Source organism: Hemitrygon akajei, chromosome 13, assembly GCF_048418815.1.
Source record: "Hemitrygon akajei chromosome 13, sHemAka1.3, whole genome shotgun sequence".
Classification (NCBI taxonomy): Eukaryota; Metazoa; Chordata; class Chondrichthyes; order Myliobatiformes; family Dasyatidae; genus Hemitrygon; species Hemitrygon akajei.
The window spans coordinates 85,880,776-85,903,323 of record NC_133136.1 but is presented as its reverse complement, the minus strand read 5'-3'; the positions used below and the strand labels follow the sequence as shown (position 1 = coordinate 85,903,323).

Genomic DNA, 22,548 nt, shown 5'->3' with positions numbered 1-22,548 from the left:
CAGCTGCACTGTGCGGGTGCTGTAGGTCCCTATCCTGCTGCCATTTGTGGCCCTCAGCGTGGGTCCTGCCCTGTCGGGGGCAAGACCCTGATCTCCGCTTGACCAAGTAGTGGTATCTTGACTGTTTGTTCCAGACGTACAAGAGGCTGTCCTGGTGGCCAGCCACCATAGTCATTAGTGGCTGCTGGCCCTGGCCCTTGCAGGGCGGGCGACAACGGCGGACTCCTGTGCCCCACCGCTGGTGGTAGAAACACCACTGTTCACTGTCCTCATCACTCCTGCCTCTGTGTTGTGTGCACCCCCCTGCCGGACCTGGCCTGGTCTGCTGCTGGGCGCGTGGCCTGGTAATCTGACCGACGGACGCCACGCTCTCCCTCTTGGCTTTCCACAGCACGTCTGCCCGGGCCGCCACCTTCCGGGGGTCGCTGAACTCTGCGTCGGCCAGCAGCAGATGTATGTCCTCGGGCAGCTGCTCTAGGAACGCCTGCTCAATCATGAGGCAGGGCTTGTGTCCGTCAGCCAGGGCCAGCATCTCGTTCATCAATGCTGACGGCAGTCTGCCTCCCAAACCGTCCAGGTGAAGCAGGCGGGCACCCCGCTCACACCTCGAGAAGCCAAAGGTCCCAATGAGCAGCGCTTTGAATGCTTCATATTTGCCTTCTTCTGGGGGCTACTGTATGAAATCCGCAACCTGGGCGGCCGTCTCCTGGTCAAGGGCGCTCATCACGTGGTAGTAACGCGTGGAATCAGAGGATATCTGCCGTATCTGGAACTGGGCTTCTGCTTGGCTAAACCACACTCATGGTCGCAGCATCCATAAAGTCAGCAGTTTTAGCAAAACTGCGTGAAAAGATGAAGAGTCGGTCATTTTTGGTCCAAATCCTGTTTGGACCTTCGGGGTCACTAATGTAACGATGTACTACATACAGAACTAGAGACGACACGCAGTCGGTAAGTCGTTTCGAGACTAGTTTATTCAAACTTCGCGGAGCTGGCATTTAATCCCTAGCGCCCGCCCTCTCCGGGCGGAAATGATGTCAGAGGTGCATTACCAAAATCTCTCCCCGCGCGCTGGCTATTTGTGAGCCTGTTCGCCTACGCAGAAAGTGGGTCGCCACAATATTATCATTAAGTTGCTTCCTACTGAAATACTGTTTGATTTTAAACAAAAGGTCTTCAGCTCTACAACTGTTGTTAGTAAGAATTTTACATCAATTCTGACTTGACTCTGGATTCCTGAATTAATCCTTCCAAGAGATAACCTCTAGCAGTCTCCCACTCATATTCTGAAATACTTTCCATTGCATCTTTCATATCCATCCCTATAGATTCCCCCCAAATGCTGTTAATATTCAGTCTTCAGCGTGACGCAGTTCCTTTTATTCATTGTTTATTTCCCATCTCCAAAAAAAACTTAAATATTTTGTCATTGAAAATGATCACATTCTTCCCACTTTAGCCTTATTGCAATGACACGACAATCATGCCGTATGACAAAGATGCAACAAAATTTAAGAAATTCAAAAACACTTTATACTTTAATAGATATAGGACAACCATGTCCCTAGGACCAATTAAGTCAAAGAAATGCTTTCACACTAAAACTTACACTCTGCAGCATTTAGGCAGATAGCATGAACATGTTCCTAGATAATGTAATCTTCAATTTCTGCATTAACTTCATGTTGAACACAAACAAGATAAGTGTTTCACAAACTTTTCACTTTAATTTTCCCCAAGAGTCACAGATTTAAAAATCGATTTGTCAGAAGGTCATTAGGAATCTCTAAAAGAATCAATTGTTCATCATTCTGACAATCAAACGTATCTTAAATATGAAGGCACTTCAGTGGCCAATTTCATATCAATCAAATGGCTGAATAACTATAACCATTAAGTTCCTGCCAGTTCATGCAAAAGCAGTTCAGCTGATCCCACTGAAGCCAATAAATCACTTTCCCTTCAGTTTCTGATCTGGCTCTCTGAATTTAACAACCGAGACAGCCTTCACTATTGCTCCATTAATAACCGTATACTCCAACTGTGTGCAAAATCTATTTCCAGTTTTTTGTCATCATTCTATGACTGCTACTTCTTGAAGCCTCTGAGAAGTTTCTTTCCATTTACAATCTATACAACTTTCATGATTTAAACTGCCATCACATCCCCATGCAAGCTGATGTATTTTAATTAAAACCTCATTTCATTCTATTTTCATCCAAGTCCCTCCCCCCCCCCCCCCCCACAGTGTCATTTTGGAAAATGTCTAAGTTACCCTTCCAATTTTTTTTTACTTCTTTCTTAGTGCTTCATACCAGACAATCCTCCATCTCCAATCCTATCTCAATCTTTCTCACAAAATGCAGCAAATTCACATTTCTCAGCAAAATATCCATCATTGCATGGCTCAGTGAGTATTTCAATTCTTATGCCAAATTTGCACATGCCAAACTTTGCCCCTAGAAAATCTGGAAATGATGCCATATACATGCAAGCCATGATAGCACAGCAGTAAGCATGATGCTATTACAGCTCAGGCTGTCAGAGAGTTCAAAGTTCAATTCCAGCAACCTCTAAACAATTTGTATATCCTCCCCATGGGATGCGTGGGTTTCTTCTGTGAGCTTCAGTTTGCTCACACAGTTCAAAGACACACTGGTTAGTAGGTTAATTGGTCATTGTAAAGTGTCCCGTGATTAGGTTATGCCAGATTGGTTCAAAGCGCCAGAAGGGCCTATTCTGCACTGTAGCTTTACAAAGTATAGTTTGTTAATCAGTAAAACAGTCTTACTTGACCACTATTGAATACCACCACATATTTCCCTCTAGACCTTTCACTATTGCTCAATTCCTGTTAATCTAACCAATTTTTCCATTCTCTTATTCCAGATCTCTTCACCTTGACGCCAAGACTCCTCACAAGCCATCTTGCAGCTCCTTAGCAAATACAGTATGCTTTTCAGTATTTGCCAGTCCTCAAAATTGTTACTTTAACATATTCATGCCAGCTTTCACTGATCAAGAAATAAGTTTGAGTATTTTGCATTTCTAAAATCTAAGCAACTTCCAAAATGTTTCACTATATCCTTGTTATACATTAATTTTATGAAACAATCATTCTGACTTGATGCGGGCAGCGGAGTAAGAGGCAGCAGAGTGACAGGGCTTAGGCTCAACGGGTTTAGGCGGTAACGAGGTGAGGTGAGATAGGAAGTATGTGTGTGAGGCCAGTTTTCTGTGCTCGGTGTCGGATGTGGGAGGTCCTGGAGTCTCCCAGCCTCCCAGACGGCCACATCTGCACCAGGAGTGTCAAGTTGCAGCTCCTGAGGGACTGAGTTAGGGGACTGGAGATGCAGCTCGATATCCTTTGCCTAGTCAGGGAGAGCGAGGAGGTGATAGAGAGGAGTTACAGGCAGGTGGTCACACCAGGCCATGGGAGACAGACAAGTGGGTCACAGTCAGGAGTGGGGGGGGAAGGGGAAGAGTCAGGTACTAGAGAGTACCCTTGTGGCTGTACCCCTTAACCATAAGTACTCCTGTTTGAGTACTGTTGGGGTGGGACAGCCTACCTGGAGGAAGTGGCAGTGTATGTGCCTCTGGCACAGAGTCTGGCCCTGTGGCTCAAAAGGGTAGGGAAGGGAAGAGGAAGGAAGTAGTGATAGGGAACTCTATAGTTAGGGGGTCAGACAGGCAATTCTGTGGACGCAGGAAAGAAACTCAGATGGTAGTTTGCCTCCCTGATGCCAGGGTCCGGGATGTTTCGGATCGCATCCAAGATATCCTGTGGTGGGAGGGAGAACAGCCAGAGGTCATGGTACATTTGGTACCAATGACATAGGTAGGAAGTTGAGAAACAGGACCGCAAAGGTAGTAATCTCAGGATTACTGCCTGTGCCATGCAACAGTGAGTATAGGAATAGGATGAGGTGCAGGATAAATGTGTGGCTGAGGGATTGGAACGGGGGCAGGGATTCAGATTTCTGGATCATTGGGACCTCTTTTGGGGCAGGTGTGACCTGTACAAAAAGGACCAGTTGCACTTGAATCCCGGGGGACCAATATCCTGGCAGGGAGGTTTGCTAAGGCTACTGGGGAGAATTTAAACTAGATTTGTTGGGGGGTGGGAACTGAACTGAAGAGACTGGGGAAGAGGTGGTTAGCTCACAAATAGAGAAAGCTTGTAGACAGTGCGAGAGAGAGGATAGGCAGGTGATAGAGAAGGGACGTGCTCAGACCAAAGGTTTGAGGAGTGTCTATTTTAATGGAAGGAGTGTTGTGAACAAAGCGGATGAGCTTAGAGCGTGGATCACTACTTGGAGATATGATGTTGTGGCCATTAGAGAGACTTGGATGGCTCAGGGACAGGATTGGTTATTTCAAGTGCCGGGTTTTAATTGTTTCACAAAGGACAGGGAGGGAGGCAAAAGAGGTGGGTGCGTGGCACTGTTGATCCGAGACAGTGTCACAGATGCAGAAAAGGTGGACGCCATGGAGGGATTGTCTATGGAGTCTGTGTGGGTGGAGGTTAGGAACAGGAAGGGGTCAATAACTTTACTGGGTGTTTTTTATAGGACGCCCAATAGTAACAGGGATATCAAGGAGCAGATAGGGAAACAGATCCTGGAAAGGTGTAATAAAGTTGTCGTGTTGGGAGATTTTAATTTACCAAATATTGATTGGCATCTCCCTAGAGCGAGGGGTTTAGATGGGGTTGAATTTGTTAGGTGTGTTCAGGAAGGTTTCTTGACACAGTATGTAGATAAGCCTACAAGAGGAGAGGCTGTACTTGATCTGGTGTTGGGAAAATGAACCTGGTCAGGTGTCAGATCTCTCAGTGGGGGAGTATTTTGGAGATAGTGATCATAATTCTATCTCATTTACAATAGAATTGGAGAGAGGTAGGAACAGACAGATAAGTGTTTAATTGGAGTAAGGGGAATTATGAGGCTATCAGGCAGGAAATTGGAGGCTTAAATTGGAAACAGATGTTCTCAGGGAAAAGTACGGATGTGGCAAATATTCAAGGGCTATTTGTGTAGAGCTCTGTATAGGTACGTTCCAATGAGACAGGGAAGTTATGATACGGTACAGGAACCGTGGTGTACAAAAGCTGAAATAAATCTAGTCAAGAAGCAAAGAAAAGCTTACAAAAGGTTCAGAGAGCTAGGTAATTCTAGAGATCTAGAAGATTATAAGGCTATTAGGAAGGAACTTAAGAATGAAATTAGGAGAGCCAGAAGGGGCCATGAGAAGGCCTTGGTGGGCAGAATTAAGGAAAACCCCAAGGCATTCTACAGGTATGTGAAGAGTAAGAGGATAAGAAATGAAAGAATAGGACCTATCAAATGTGACAGTGGGAAAGCGTGTATGGAACTGGAGGAAACAGCAGAGGTACTTAATGAATACTTTACTTCAGTATTCACTATGGAAAAGGATCTTAGTGATTACAGTGATGACTTGCAGCAGACTGAAAAGCTTGAGCATGTAGATATTACAAAAGAGGATGTGCTGGAGCTTTTGGAAAGCATTAAGTTGAGTAAGTCGCCGGGATCGGACGAAATGTACCCCAGGCTACTGTGGGAGACGAGGGAGAATATTGCTGAGCCTACGGCGATGATCTTTGCATCATGAATGGGGACAGGAGAGGTTCCCAAGCATTGGAGGGTTGCGGATGTTATTCCTTTATTCAAGAAAGGGAGTAGAGATAGCGCAGGAAATTATAGACCAGTGAGTCTTACCTCAGTGGTTGATAAGTTGATGGAGAAGATCCTGAGAGGCAGGAATTATGAATATTTGGAGAGGTATAGTATGATTAGGAGTAGTCAGCATGGCTTTGTAAGGGGCAGGTCGTGCCTTACGAGCCTGATTGAATTTTTTGAGGATGTGACTAAACATATTGATGAAGGAAGAGCAGTAGATACAGTGTATATGGATTTCAGCAAGGCATTTGATAAGGTATCCCATGCAAGGCTTATTGAGAAAGTAAGGAGGCATGGGATCCAAGGGGACATTGCTTTGTGGATCCAGAACTGGCTTGCCCACAGAAGGCAAAGAGCAGTTATAGACGGGCCATGTTCTGCATGGAGGTTGGTCACCAGTGGAGTGCCTCAGGGATCTGTTCTGGGACCCTTACTCTTCGTGATTTTTATAAATGACCTGGATGAGGAAGTGGAGGGATGGGTTAGTAAGTTGCTCATGACACAAAGGTTGGGGGTGTTGTGGATAGTGTGGAAGGCTGTCAGAGGTTACAGCGGGACATTGATAGCATGCAAAACTGGGCTGAGAAGTGGCAAATAGAGTTCAATACAGGTAAGTTGTGAAATGGTCCATTTTGTAGGTCAAGTATGATGGTAGAATATAGTATCAATGGTAAGACCCCTTGGCTGTGTGGAGGATCAGAGGGATCTTGGAGTCCAATTCCATAGGATGCTCAAAGCTGCCGCACAGGTCAACTCTGTGGTTAAGAAGGCATATGGTGTACTGGCCTTCGTCAATCGTGGAATTGAATTTAGAAGCTGGGAGGTAATGTTGCAGCTATATAGGACACTGGTCAGACCCCACTACCAGAACTGTGCTCAGTTCTGGTCGCCTCACTACAGGAAGGATGTGGAAACCATAGAAAGGGTGCAGAGGAGATTTACAAGTGTTGCCTAGATTGGGGAGCATGCCTTACGAGAATAGGTTGAGTGAGCTCGGCCTTTTCTCCTTGGAGCGAAGGAGGATGAGAGGTGACCTGATAGAGGTGTACAAGATGATGAGAGGCACTGATCGTGTTGATTGTCAGGTCCCCCCCCCCCCCCAGGGCTGAAATGGTTGCCACAAGTGGCCACAGGTTTGAGGTGCTGGGGAGTAGGTACAGAGGAGATGTCAAGGGTAAGCTTTTTACTCAGAGAGTGGTGAGTGTGTGGAATGGGCTGCCGGCAATGGTGGTAGAGGCGGATACGATAGGGTCCCTGGATAGGTACATGGAGCTTAGTAAAATAGAGGGCTATAGGTAAGCCTAGTAATTTCTAAGGTAGGGATGTGTTCGGCACAACTTTGTGGGCCCAAGGGCCTGTATTGTGCCGTAGGTTTTCAATGTTTCTATATATTATATAAAAATTATATGTTTTGTATATAACAATTATATATTTTTTCTATCTAACAGCAAGTAGGTCTACCCAATGGAAGGTAATCTTAATAACAAGTATTCTTTACATACTTCTACATCAGCTAGGTAGATGGCACTAGATCCTACGCCACAGCAACTCAGGAATGCACTTTTATCCAGCTCTTTTCAGAAAACTGGACTTTGTGTAATAAGGTCACACATAGCAAATTTAAAGAATGATTCTTTTGTAGGGTAACAAGGTATTGAATTTAATAATTCTGATGAGAATGTTTGATTGGACAGATTTGCAGGAGGTAAAATACAAAATTCAATTCCATGTTGGCACTTATAGGAAATAGCTCTAATTCCATGAGGAAGATTAAATTGAAGTTACAATATGAACTGCTATTATAACGAGTTATAGAGCACTAAAACACAGCCCTCCATAGTCCTCTCATCCATGTACATATCCAAACTTCTCTCCAATGTTGTAACCAAACCTCTTCCACTAACAGCTTGTTGCAGACTCACACCATGCTCTGGGTGAAGGTCACCCCTCAGGTTTCCCTTAAATTTTGCACCTTTCACCCTTAACCTATAACCTCTAGAATCCAGATTCCAGAACCTTGGTAATTTGACTCCAGAGTGGTTGTCTGGCCTGCTGAATATATATCTAACATTCTGTCTACATTTGGACAGCTTCCAGAGTATTTTGCTCCCTTTAAGCTACTGTATAAATCAAGCACAAGTTATACATGGGAACATATCTGGGTGCTTTTCTAAGCTTTGTACCCTCTTTGGAAATTGAACATAGCAAATTCTTACCACAAAAACCTCATGTTAGTCAGTGATAGACTTCATCTCTTAATAATCAAAACATGCATAAAATCCCATTTTCAATTTGCATAATTCAAATTCCTATAATTTAAAAAAAATTTTACACGGACTTGACAACCCAAGGTTAAACATGTTAGAATTTTTCTCTCTGGAGCATAGGAGAATGAGAGGAGACTCCATACAAAATTCTGTGCCATATAGATAGGATAAATATAGGTAGGCTTTTCCCACTGAAGATGCGAGAGACTAGAACTAAAGATCATAGGTTAAGGGTGAAATATTTAAGGTGAATTTGAGTGACACCTTCACTTGAGGGTGGTGCGAGTGTGGAATGAGTTGTCAGAAGTGGTGGATGAATGTTCGATCACAACATCCAAGACAAGTTGGATAAGTACATGAATGGGATGGGTATGGAGGGCTATGGTCTAGTACTGTTAACGGGACTAGGCAGAATAGTTTGGCATGGACTAGGTGGGCCAAAAGGCTTGTTTCTGTTCTGTAATGCTGTTTGACTACTATAGGCAATCATACACAAATAACACACGTACTTCTTTATATTCAATGCAAAAGAAAATTGTAGTCAACAATTCTGATATTTCTTCTCTTTATAAATGGGAGAACAAGGCAGTCTTATCCTCTCCATTGAAAACTTACTTTTCCTTGCCTTCTCCAGCAACTCCAACCCTTTGATTATCTGAAGACCAACATATATCTTTGACTGTGCCGCAGAATGGTTGGTATTCATATTTGACCAAATGTTCCTTCTGGGTAGTATCCCAAATTTTAATTTTTCCAGAAATATCTGTCACAATTCAAAAAAATCCTTAATTTAGGCAGAGAAATGAATACTGGATTGACCCTTATTCAATATTTTTCAACCAGAACATACTCAGTCACAAAACCTATACTAAAACATTTAACTTGTATCAGACCATGATAATGTCAGGATTCTAGCTATCACACTTTGAATATTATTTCTTGATCAGCAATGATTGTATTGAAAAGTGTCATTATCTTGATTCCAGGCATTCAACAGCTAAGCTCCAAATGATAGATGGTAGAACCTTGTTTTTTTTTTAGCAGCATGTAAAAGAGCACTAGAATGATAATTATAATATGTAGCATGATAGTTGACGGAACTGAACAGTAAAATGTGTATCAATTTTAAATTTAATTCAGACCATGTTCAGAGAAAATAGTAAATTAGATAAGTAAAATTCCATATTGCATTAAGATGTTTCCCCACACAGAATGGAGAAACAGACTGTCATGGCCACAGATGTTGTAACATACGCCAAAATCTTCGGCAGGGGAGGAGGGGTTGTTGAAAGACTTGCTGTGCTGAGTTCCCCCAGCATTTTGTGTGCCCGACTCTTCGTGATGTCATGGACCATAGGCAAGATATGGAAGTAGATCGCCAGGCCTTTCTTCCGCAAAATTGCCCCATGATCAACATTTCAAATTCATTTTCAATCATAGGATAATTAGAGATGAAGTTAGCCATTCTCATTTATTCAGAAGTCACTTAGCAAATTAAAAGCATCACCATATAATATATAGATCTATCAAGCATAGCTTTGTTTATGAAAACTTAATATGATACAATGCTTTCTTGTGTTTACCAATCCACTTAGGAAACTTAATTTCAAGACCCTTCAGTTCCATTTCTACAAGCTAGTATTTAAGTGTGCATTCAGTGAAGCTAGTTTACTTAGTAAGAGTTTATTGTAAAAGAAGATATTTTGCTTGGAGAAAGCAGGATACAAATACAGGAACACAAGAGATTCTACAGATGCTGGAAATCCAAAGTAACACCCAAAATGTTGGAGGAATTCAGCACATCAGGCAGCATCTATAGAAAGGAATAAAGAGTCGATGTTTTGGACTGAGAGCCTTCATCAGGACTTGTTGAGCTCCTCCAGCATTTCGTACATGTGACAAGTACAGGAAGTTAAGTAGACCATCAAATAGGAGAGCCAAATGAGAAATTTGAATGAAGTTACAGAATGGTGTGAAAGGGTGCAGTTCCAGAATTTTACACCTCTGCAATATGGTATCAACCTAATAAAGAAGACAGGGGTGAATGTGCTTTAGGGGAATTAGTCGAGCCAAGTGGGGAACTACAAATCATACAAAAGTTTAGATTAACAATGTAAAGAAGCAAAGAAAACATCTGAAATCCAACTTAACTGGAGAATCCGATTTAGTAAAGTAGAACTTAATGGGATGAGAAGTAATCTAGTCAAAGTGGAGTCAAATTTCATTGTACAAATTGTAAAAGAGCAACTTTTAAAGAGATACTTCAGACAAGTCAAGGGCATTTTCACAAAGGGAACCAAATCATCCTGGAAAAAAACAGTAAAACTAAAAAGAATAAAAGAAAACCAGGATGGATACAGTGGGTTAAAACGCTAAAAATAAAGATAAGCACAGAGAAGGTTTCTTCATCAAAAGAAACCCAAGTCTTTCAAAAACATGTAAATAGTAATTAGAAAGCAGTAGTAACCAATTTGGAGCAAAGGAAGCAATTTATATTTTAATGCAGAAGACATAGTTGGTGTACCAAATTAGTACTTAATTTTCAGTCTTTTCCAAGATGCTGCTGCCAAAATCTTTGCAAAGGAAACAGCTTAGTACAACTTCTCTACCAGCTATGGTCTGAATTCAAGGTTCAATGAAATGTGCAACATTTGTCCTACATGACACATGGAAACAAATTATTCACTATCGACAATGATACAATTATAATTAGACACTCAAACTGTTCTGCTGTCTGTGAACAACAATCCAGATTACATTAAAGTACTAGGTACATCACTAATCAGCTATAAAGTACTGTACAGGCAGTCCCCGGGTTACGAACGAGTTTGGTTCCTGAGTCCGTCTTTAAGTCAGATTTGTACGCAAGTCGGAACAAGTACATCCGGTATTACTTAGTGTCAGTTAGTCAAATGTTTGTCTTAGTATATATTTTACCTTTCTATGTATATAAAACACTTAAGAAACACGTGTATTCCAATAATTAAACCATTGCGTTGCTTAGTAATAGCTGTAGCTTTCATCACGGCAGGGCCTTTCATGTGCTCCATTATTCTCACTTTATCCTTTAAAATTGTCCCGTTCGTTGACTGACAGTAGCCCAACGCTTTTCTAATGACCAATGGTGTTTCACCTCTTTCCAAATGCTTTATTATTTCCACTTTATTTTCAATCACGATCATTTTCCATCAGCAGAACAGAAACACTGTGGGCGGCAGGTCCTGAGCTCCGCTGGCTCCCGAGGTCCGCTGGGTCCTAAGGATGACCACACTGAATTCCCCAGGTCCTAAACTCCACCATACTGATACAGGTTAAATGGGACAAGTGGGGGCTGTGCTGGGTTTGGGTATTTGATCCTCCTCAATATTCCGCGTGGGAATTTAAACTGGAGGTGGCAGTGTTTTTTTTTTACGATGTCAAGTTGCGCGCTCGACATCAATCCGGCACAGATGGTACGGGAGTCACTGGGTCAACATCAACCTGGCATGGGAGCGGTCTGTCACTGGATCAAATTCGGGAAACTCTGTTCTCCAGCCCGGCACTGATCTCACTGCGCCACCAGCCGACTGGAACGGGTGGGTGTCAGGGTGAACCTTGCTAAGAAAAATTTAAGCCAAATACAAAGTTACACACTCAACAGTGTCAACGGCAACGACTTAAAATGGCGGATGGCATCGCGATCAGACTTAAAATGGTGGACGGCGTTCTCCTTCCTCGGTTCATAAGGACGAGTTGTTCATAACTCAGGGACTGCCTGTATACAACTATGCACTCTGGATTTTAGTGCCTACATTTCAGCATGGATGGCTTTAGATGTGTGCACACCACAAGTCACTTAGCTAATGGGAAAGAAATAGTTTGTATTGCCCCATTAATGTTACTCACATATCCTGTATGGCCCCATTTATTGAAAGGGTCACCTACTTTCATTTAAGATGTAAGCTTGAGCAAGAATATTTCAGTAATATATCTCAATTAACAGCAATTTCATGTGTTTATAAATAAGTTTATAAATAGCTGGTTGCTTTAACTCTCCCACCTCCCCAACTAGTTCCAGTGTTGCTACATAGAGGCCTTCACTAGGGCATAAAAATATTCCAAACTGGTCAATTTAATGCTCATCAGTGAACAGAATGGTACAAAGTGATTTTTTTCTTTAAAGCACATTTTATTATAATAACTAGTCAACATTTAAAACAGCAAACACCAGAAATACAAAAATTAAAATAATCATGTTGGGCAAGGTAATCACAGGAGACTGAAGTCTAATTGACATACCTCCTGAAGCAATGTAATATCCACTGGGTGAATACTGGGCAACTTGAACTTGACGAGCATGTTCAGTAAATATATCCGCAATTCCTGGATTCTGAAAACAGAAATGGTCTTTAACAAATATTCCAATCCCTCTTAAATATGTATACAAATCAAAATGTGTGAAATAAAGTATTGTTACCTCGATGTTCCTTATGATGACACTTTTGTTATTGGTGTAAAGAAAGTTGATTCCTTTAGGATCACTTCCAAGAACTTTTGAAACACCTCTTTCCACTTGAGGGAGGCATGCAAACACTTTACCTGTTAAAAATCAAGGAAGAGATTAAAAGGGAGAATATAGTTTTCAAACCAGCATTTTACAAGATAATTAATGTTTCCTGAAAATTAACTATAAAGTGAGCAAACATGTTTGCAAACCACAGTATTCTTACTTTGACATGAAAGACTTCATCAAATGAAGTGTTTACAAAGCCAGAGTGAAAACCACTTTGAATGATTTTACAGCTACCAAGATATATGAATGCTCTGCCCAATGCAATTACCGGTACTCACTTTTCTGAAATACTGTAATGTTTCATATTTCTTTCAGCTATTTGATATTCAAATTCATCTTGTTCAAAATATCAAATACTCTAGGAACAACTTCACACAAATAAGGGCAGCCACGGGCAAATTTCTTCCAAAACAGTGAGAAAAATAAGACACTTTTGTTAAAAATTCATTGTGTGGAAGCATTTGTCTGATGGCAACATTCCTCATTTGGACACCATGGTAGTGGAACGGTTAACACGATGCTATTACAACATGGAGCATTACAGCTTGAAGTTCAAATCCAGCACTGCCTGTAAGGAGTTTGCACATCCTCCCTCTGAACGCATGGGTCTCCTCCAGGTACTCCAAGTTCCTTCCATATTCCAAAGACATCCCGGTTAGTTGGTCAATTGCTCATTGTAAATTGTTCTGTGATTAGGCTGAGGTTAAATACCGGTAGATGGGTTGCTGGGAGATGCAGCTCTTTAGGTCAGAAGGGCCTGTTCTATGCTGTATCTCTAAATAAATGCAAGTAGCCAATACTACAAAGTGCTTTTGGCTCACTAAAAATAACTCGTACACCAATACTTGCTGCTATACAAATGGGCTCCTTCATATATTATTTATCTGAATTAGAAGTCTAGAATTACAAAGGCTTAGATCTTAAGGTCATTTCCCTTAACTTATTTTTTAAACCTTTGGTCTCAGCATAAAGCTCTGGGAGCTCAGGGTCAATTTTAGAAAAGCACAGCGCCTATGCAACCACTTGTACAATAACAAGTATACTGTATTAACTTAAGCATCATCTTCCCACTTTTTATCTCAGGCACTATTCAAAAATTCTCTCAAATTACCTTCCTTTAACAACTAAATATAGCTGCTTGTTTTCTTCAGTGTGAATTGTAAGAATCTGCAATGCTTAAGTTCCCAAGTTTTCATTTGTTACACAATTCAAAAGCAGACCACTGGCTATTAAGCTTACTGTGATGTCAAAGTTTCAGTGATTAAATAAATGCAGATTCTGCAGCACAACCCCCCACACACAAAAGATTTAAGTGAATCACAGAATACATAAATCCTTGACAAGGAAGGCTTATTATGGATGAACATGCATTTCATTCAAACAATGTCATTGCAAACAAACCTTTGAACTCGTCAATATACACAAAGCAAGCTTAGTAACCAACTCAGCATTATTGCAGTTTTAATGAAAAGAATTAGTCGACAACTTCAAAAGGCAAGGTATCATGTTATATTTCTGCCTTCCCACAGTTGTCATTCCAATAATGTACTAAGCCTGCACAGTGACTACACCGCTAGTTAAGACAGCTGTTTAATATCCCCTATATTTGCAGCAGTTACCCTATGAAGTCATTAACTGGAGAATAACTAGAGTTAAAATATGTTTAGTCAGACCCTATTTTATAGAAGCCACGTTTTACTTATTGATCTATGGATAATGAGAAAATAAATAGCATTTTGAAGCTGGGGCATTTCCGTTGTGTCTCTGTTTAGCTAGAGCTAAGCTATGTAGTAATTTCCTGCAAACAGGGAAGTGCTCATTTTTACAAAAGAATACCATCATTTATGAAAATTCGTTGCAAAATTAGCCCCTTAAATGGTAATTCCCCTTTAATTTCATATATTTTATATTTGGTGTGGTAATTATAAAAGGTAGTTAACATAGTCTACTAACAGATATATGCAGAATGCTGTCAAGAGTAATCCAGAGAAGGACCCTACATTGGGATACAAAGTAACTCCCCCAGTGAACGGAAAGATAACTCAGCAGTTTAAAACAACTTGTGGTTCGAGTTCTCTTTTAATCTGCAGGAACTGATCTTGGATTATTAGAGAGTTAATTGCTGAGATCGTGTCATGTAATCATAATATACTTGAAAATGAAATCCAATGCATTTATAATAAATATGCCAAAAAAGCAAAGCAGAGCAGAAAATGGCATAATAAGTAACATTATGAGCATAAACAGTAACAAAATCACTCCTACACTTCTACAGTGTCGAAGTTTAAAAAAAATGTTTGGAGCGTTTTAAAGCTCTCAAATTAATTGAATGAATCATTGAAACGTGCAACTATTTTCATAAGTCATGTCCTTCTGGAGTTGACAAAATAGAACACAGATGATGGAAAGGACACTTGTTAACTCCCTAATTCCAGAACATCGATCTCCAAATATGCCGGCCAATCTCCTTTAGATAAAATACACCTTTTAATACTATTACTGCGGAACTGACGGCATGGCAACGCAACGACAAGAATGTAACTGTCAAGTTTGAACCAGCTTAATGGGAGGGGTAAAGGAAGAAGAAAGGGAACCAAATCACGAAAGGGAAGGGCGAGGCCTTTTTTTTTGCACATCTCGAGTGCCAGGCCTTGGACTGGCACGGCCGGGTCTGGGCAGCGTTCCCCACACTCTGCTCAGAGTTAACGGGGTCTAGGTACGCTGTTCGCTCTGGAGTCACGGGCAGCGGAGCCCATTTGCTTGCTCCCTCCCTCAGTCGGTGCTCCTGCTCTCCCCCTCCCGGGAAACACTCACTCAGCTCGTAAGGCATCGTCACACGATCTCGCCGGCCCGGAACACAGCGGAAGGGAAGAGTAGCGCAAACCGCCGCTAACGCGCTCCTTTACTCTGCAACGACCACTCCACTCCACTCCACTCCACTCCACGTCGCTGGCCGGCTTTCCCTCCCCGCAAGTTTGCAGAGTGGGGAGCGAGCGCACGCCAAACCCGGAAACAAGCGCTCGGCGGCTCCCTCGCCGCTTTGACCATATATAGTCAAAGCTGCTCGATTCGCCTTGGCTGTGAGGCGCCGTAGCCTCACCACCAACCTCCGCCTCCTCCATCGTCCGAGTGGTGACGTCAGCACGCACCCAGGTCAGGTGTACGTGCTGCTCGCGCTCACCGGCCGACCGTCCGCCTGAGGCTCAAGGTGTGCGCTGGAAGGAGGAGGTTTGGCACGGCATCCGTGCCCGTCGTGTGGGAGGCCTTCTCCAAGCCTCCCTACAAGTGACGTTAAACGCTGGAGACTCGACTGAGTGTAGTAAATTCTGAGAAGGTGTTTTCATCTGAACATGATTATACTGAGAAGGAAACCCTGAGGTGCGTGATTATAAACTGGTAGGGATTTTTGGAATAATGGAGAGAGGCAGTGAGGCCACTAGAACGGTCACATGAAGTTAAGACCTGGATTGCTGTAGGGATATGAGGCAAATTCCATAGTTCAAGCTACAGGTATAATGCTGATGATTGGAAGACAGAAAGAGGGTTACAGGGGATAAAAATAATTTTAGACGAGTCCCGATGATGGGTCTCGGCCTGAAACGTCTTTTCTATAGATGCTGCCTTGCCTGCTGAGTTCCTCCAGCGTTTTGCGTGTGCTCTTTAGACATAGGACGAGAGCTTTTATCATCATAGTTTTCGTAGAAAAGCATTGAGGACATTTTCAAATGGCGCATCCATCATTAAGGACCCGAATCATTCAGGACATTTCCTCTTCTCATTATTACCATCAAGGAGGAGGTACAGGAGCCTGAAGACACTCACCCAACGATTTAGGAACAGCTTCTTCCCTACCACCATCAGATTTCTGAATGGATAATGAACTCATGTAATTACTTCACCTCTCTATCCCCCAGCTCTCTTTACCACTACTTTTTAAACTATAATTTCTTTTTGTAATTGATAGGTTTTCATTATTACATATTGCCATATACTGCTACTGCAAAACAGTAAATCTATGACTTATGCTAGTGATATTAAACCTGATTCTGATATATTAAAAACTAGGTGCTGACAATAGGATCATACAGCACAGAAACAGTTATTCAACCCAACTTGCCTTACAACCAAAATGTCCATCCAAGCTAGTTCAATTTATCAGCTTTTGGCCCATATCCTTTCAATCCTTTCTTATTCAAGCTAACTTGTCACTCAGAAATCTCTCCAGTAACTCAGCTACAACAGATGTTATTGGCCTATACTCCCAGGGTTTTCTTTGCCACCCTTCTTAAATAAAGGCACAACATTTGTTGCCCTCTAGTCTACTGAAATCATGCCAATGGTTAATGATGATGCAAAATTTCCACCAGGGTGCTTACAATTTCTTTTTTCCTCACCTCTCACAGCATTCTTAGATGTAGAACATAGTACAGTACAACACGATACTGGCCCTTTGGCCCACAATGTTGGACTGACCTTTTAACCTAATCCAAGATCATTCTAACCCTTCTCTTGCACATGACCCACCATTGTTTTTTCATCCATGGGCCTATCTAAGAGTCTCTTAGAATTCCCTAATGCATCTGCCTCTACCACCACCCATGGCAGTGCATTTGATGCACCTACCACTCTGTGTAAAAAAAAACCCTCTGATATCCCCACTATACTTTCCTCTAATCACCTTAAATTATACCCTCTCATATTGGCTATATACACTCTGCGAGAAAGGCTCTCTATCTATGTCTCTCTATCACCTTATATACCTGGTCAGGCCCTGGAGTTTGTCTGTCTTCATACCTATAAGATATCCAGCATCTTCTCTACTGTAATGCAGACTATCTACAAGATTTCCACATTTACTTTTCCTAGGCTTCATGTCTTTCTTCGCTGTAAAAACGTATGACAAATATTAATTAAAGTCCTTGCATATATATAGGATCCTGCTCAGACCCCACTTGGAGTATTGTGCTCAGTTCTGGTCACCTCACGACAGGAAGGATGTGGAAACTATAGAAAGGGTGCAGAGGAGATTTATAAGGATGTTCCCTGGATTGCGGAGCATGCCTTCTGAGAGTAGGTTGAGTGAACTTGGCTTTTTCTTCTTGGAGCAATGGAGGATGAGAGGTGAGCTGACAGAGGTGAGAGGCATTGATCGTATAAATAGAGGCTTTTTCCTAGGGCTGAAATGGCTAACAAGAGAGGGTATAGCTTTAAGGTGCTTGGAAGTAGGTACAGAGGAGATGTTAGCGGTAAGTTTTTTACACAGAGAGTGGTGAGTGCGTGGAATGGACAGCCGGCAACGGTGGTGGAGGCAGATATGATAGGGTCTTTTAAGAGACTTCTGGATAGGTACATGGAGCTTAGAAAAATAGAGGGCTATGGGTAACCTGAGGTAATTTCTAAGCTAAGGACATGTTCGGCACAGCTTTGTGGGCAGAAGGGCCTGTATTGTGTTGTAGGTTTTCTGTTTCTATCATCTTTGGCTCCTTACAGAGTTGTCCCTTTGGTCTTTGAAAGGTCTTATTCTCTCTCTAGTTACTATTTTTCCCTTCACATAGTTACAGATTTTCTTCAAAATTTAATTAATCTTCTCTACCAAATTTATCTTTCTGCCCACCTAATTTCTTTCTTGTGTACGCTCCTGCATCCCTTATACTCCAACAATCCCCACCTGATCCCCACTGCCTAAACCTGACCTATGCCTCCTCCATTTTTCTGGCCAGTGCCTCAATAACCCGTCACCCAGGTTTCCTACTCTTACCAACAGTGCTCTTCACTCCAATAGGAGCATGTATTGGAGTTTAAAAGTTGCATTGTTTGCTGTGTAACCAAAACTATGTAGTCAGCTTTGAGCTTGCTATTTGCTATGCATGTATCCAATTTAGTAGGAGAATGAAATCTTAAGAATGTAGAAGATAATGGGGTGTTAATGAGAGGTAGCTAAGAGATGTAGATTAGAACATGATTAAGTCAATGGGTAGAAATAATAGTGGCGGATGTACTTGTGATACGCAACTGTAGACCGATTGGATATGCTAATGCAACTAAACCAGAAGATTGCTATAAAAAATGCTATGTACAAGGATCGGTGGGCAATCAGCGACTAGCTCAATGACTGTCTCAGCTTTGATTTGCAAATTAAAGTTTAACCCTTCTTGAAGAATCTTCTGCGTCTCCTGGTTGTTTGTGGGGCACGAGAAACCACGACACATGCAGACTTCGAGCTCTCACTATCTCTCCCATGTGCCTGTGTTCCTTTTGCCAATAAACAACCAGCTCCACTTAAGCTTTCATGCTCCCGTCCCATACTAACAAAATGCACATTGCCCCAGTTTAGAACTTCAAACTGTGGACCAGTTCTGCCCATTTCCACAACTATTTTAAAGCTACAAATATGAACACAGGTCCATAAGTGCTTCCCCATTGTCTCCTGCCCCTTACCCAAAAATAGGTTGTGTTTTGTCCTCTCTATAGTTGGGCCCTGTACCTTCATGAATGCACCTAACAAATTCCACCCCATCGAAGTGCTCAACAGTCCCAGTCTATGTTAGGCAGCTTTAAGTCCCCAACCATGACAATCCATTTATTCTTATAGCTCTTCATAGTTGTTCTTTTAATTGCCATTGGCTATTTGTGCTGATACTACAATCCCAGCAATGTATTCATCCCCTTCTTATTTGTCAGTTGCATCACTGGATAATCCTTCAGTGATTTCATCTCTGACTGCTGCTATGACATTCCCTTCATCAAGAATGCAGCTCCCCCACCCCTCTTCCTGTCGTGTCTTACCAATCCTACAGAGTTTTTTGAAAAGGTTAGCAGGCAATTTGATGAAGGAAAGGCAGTGGATTTTGTCTATATTGACTTTAGCAAGGCCTTTGACAATGTCCAGCATGAGAGGCTGGTCAAAGAGTTTTAGTCACTTGGTTCAGTCACTCAGGTGAAGTAGTAAAATGGATTCAACATTGGCTTAGTGGGAGAAGCCAGAGAATGGTAGTAGATAGTTGCCTATCAAGTGAGAGGGCTGTGACAAGTGTGACTGCAGGGACTGGTGCTGGGTCCATTGTTGTTTGATGTCCATATCAATAATCCAGATGATAATGTGGTCAACAAGATCAGCAATTTGCACGTAACACCAAGATTGGAGCTTTAATGGACAGCGAGGAAGGCAATCAAAGCTTGCAGTGGGATTTTGGATCAACTGGAAAAATGGACTGAAAACTGCAAGATAGAATTTAATGAAGACAAGTGTGAGAGGTTGTATTTTGTGGGGTGGGGGGACAAACTAGGGTAGAACTGATACAGTGAACATTATAGCATTAAGGCGTGCAGTAGAACAGAGTGATCTTGGAATACAGATTTATAATTCCTTGAAAGTGGCATCAGAGGTATACAAGGTCATAAAGGGAGCTTTTGGCCCATTGGAATATGTTTGGACTTTATTCCCTGGAGCATAGCAGAATGAGGAAGATTTGATGGAGGTATACAAATTGATGAGAGCTATAGATAGGCTAAATATAAGAGGCTTTTTCCAGTGAAGTTGGGGTGAGAGTAGAACTAGAGGTCATAGGTTAAGAGTGAAAGGTGAAATATTTAAGGAGAACATCATTCAGAGGGTGGTGTGAGTGTAGAACAAGGTACCAGCTGAAATGGTGGATAGGGTTTGATTGCCAGACTTAGGAGAAGTTTCTATAAGTAAGTGGATGAGAGGGGTATGGAGGGCTATGGTCCAGGTGTGGGTTGAAAGGACTAGACAGAATAACAGTTTGGCATGAGTTAGGTGGGCTGAAGGACCTGTTTGTGTCCTATAGTGCTCTGTGACTTAGTAACTCCATCTCTATCATGCCTAAAGTATCTGTACCCAGGACATTAAGTTGCCAGTCCTGTCCCTCCCTTAGGCAACACACAAAAAATGCCGGAGGAACTCAGCAGGCCAGGCAACATTCATGGAAAGGAACAAGCAGTTGAAGTTTCGGGCCGAAATGTCCCAGGTACACACGGCTGTCCAAGCCCCATGTTCATCCACCTTACCTGTCAGATCTCTTATACTGAAATAAATGCAATTTAATCCAATAGAATTCCCTCATTCTCCTGCCTGTCCTACCTATTCAGCTTGCTCTCAATGATCTTTGCATCACTGTCTAGCTTCTCATTTCCCTCCCTATGCTTGGGATCCCACACCACTGACAATTGAGTTGAAATCTACCCTAATAGCACTACCAAATCTGGAACTCTTCCATTTCCTGCGAAATTCAGCTCTTGTACAGTTACCTCAGCCCCAGAACAGATCCCAATGGTCTTAAAATCTGAATCCCTGTCTCCCATACTAATTTTTCAGCCACTCATTTTCTCTCTTATTCTTATTCTCACTGGCATGAGATACTGAAAGTAAACCATAGATTACTACCCTCAAGGTCCTGCTATTTACCCTCTTCTCTATCTCCCTATATTCACTCCACCGGACCTCATCCCTTTCTCTACCAATGTTTTTTATGCCCATGGGCGCAATGACTTCTGGCTGATTACCTTGCTCCTTGAGAATGTTTTGTAGTCATGATGTCGTGGAGTCTGGCACCAGAGAAGCACCATACCATTGTGAAGGCTCTTTTGTGGCCACAGAATCTTATGTCTGCCCCCCTAACTATCAAGCCCCCTGTCACTCAAATCCTGTTTGCTTTCACCCTTCCTTACTGAGCCTCAGAGTAATTCTGGTGGCAGGTCATCCCACCCAACAGCATCCAGAACAGTATACTTGATTTTGAATGAAATGGCTACAGGGGATTCCTACACAATCTTGTGTACTGATTATTATCTAAATGGGCAGAGTATTATCCAAATGGGGAGAAAATTCAAACATCAGAGGTGCAAAGGGACTTAGGAGTTCTCGTGCAAGACTCCCAGAAGGTTAATTCAGAGGTTCATTCTGTGGTAAAGAAGGCAAATGTAATGTTGCCATTTATTTCAAGGGGAATAGAATATAAAAGCAAGGAGATAATGCTGAGTCTTTATCAGACGCTACTCAGGCTGCACTTGGAGTATTGTCAATAGTTTTGTGTCCCTTATCTCAGAAAGAATGAATTGTCATTGGAGAGAGTCCGGAGGAGGTTTACAAAAATGATTCCAGGAATTAAGGGGTTAACATGAGGAATGCCTGGCAGCTTTGCGCCTGTACCCACTGGAATTTAGAAGAATTTGTGAGATTTCATTGAAACCTACCAAATGTTGAAAGGACCAGATAAGGTGGATGTGGAGAGGATGTTTCTTCGGATGGGATATCCAGAACTAGAGGGCACAGCCTCAAAATTGAGGGGCAACCTTTCAGAACAGAAGTGAGGAGGAATTTTATTTTAGCCAAAGAGTGGTGAATCTGTGGAATGCTCTGCCACAGACTCTGGTGGAGGCCAATTCCATGGATATACTTAAAGTGGAAGTTGATAGATTCCTGATTGGTCAGGGAATCAAAGGATATGGTGAGAGGACAGGTGTATGTGGTTGAGTAGGATCTGGGATCAGTCATGGTGGAATGGACTCGATGGGCTGAATGGCCTAATTCTGCTAATATGTCTTATGTTTTTATTGCTGTTTCCTTTCCTTGTGGTCACCCAACTGTCTTATTTCCTGTACCTTGTTTGTGACCACCTCACTAGGACTCATATCTATGATACTCTCAGCATCTCAGATAATCCTGAGTGCATCCAGCTCTAACTCCTGCTCCTACACGTGGTCAGTCAGGAGATGCAGCTGGACACACCTTCCATCAGTAAAGCTGTTATGTGACACTGGAAGTCTCCCTAATCTCCCACATCCTCCACTGCCGTAAGTGCCATCTGAATGCTCTAAGACCAAAAAGGAGATTCAAAGAACATTACTTGTGCCTTTGCTTGCCAAAGCCTCATGAGCCAAATCTGAAATAAAAACAAAAAATGTGGAAAAAAGATTGAAGAGCTCTGGACCTGAAACAGGAACTGTTTGTCCTTCCACAGATGCTGCCTGATCAACTGAGTGTTTACAGGATTTTCTATTTTTATTTAGA

General features: G+C 42.2%; 1 protein-coding gene across 1 annotated transcript in view; it reads right to left on the bottom strand.

The window, feature by feature from the left end:
• The window catches only part of wdr1 (WD repeat domain 1), a 70,086-nt gene extending 54,479 nt beyond the window's left edge, over positions 1-15,607 (bottom strand). The window contains exons 1-4 of the mRNA XM_073065002.1: positions 15,333-15,607; positions 12,423-12,544; positions 12,245-12,335; positions 8,582-8,729 (exon numbers count right to left, since the gene is read on the bottom strand). Of these exons, the coding sequence (XP_072921103.1) occupies positions 8,582-8,729; positions 12,245-12,335; positions 12,423-12,544; positions 15,333-15,348 (377 nt within the window). The 5' untranslated portion in view covers positions 15,349-15,607. The remainder of the gene's footprint in view (positions 1-8,581; positions 8,730-12,244; positions 12,336-12,422; positions 12,545-15,332) is intronic.
• Between the last annotated feature and the right edge of the window lie 6,941 nt (positions 15,608-22,548).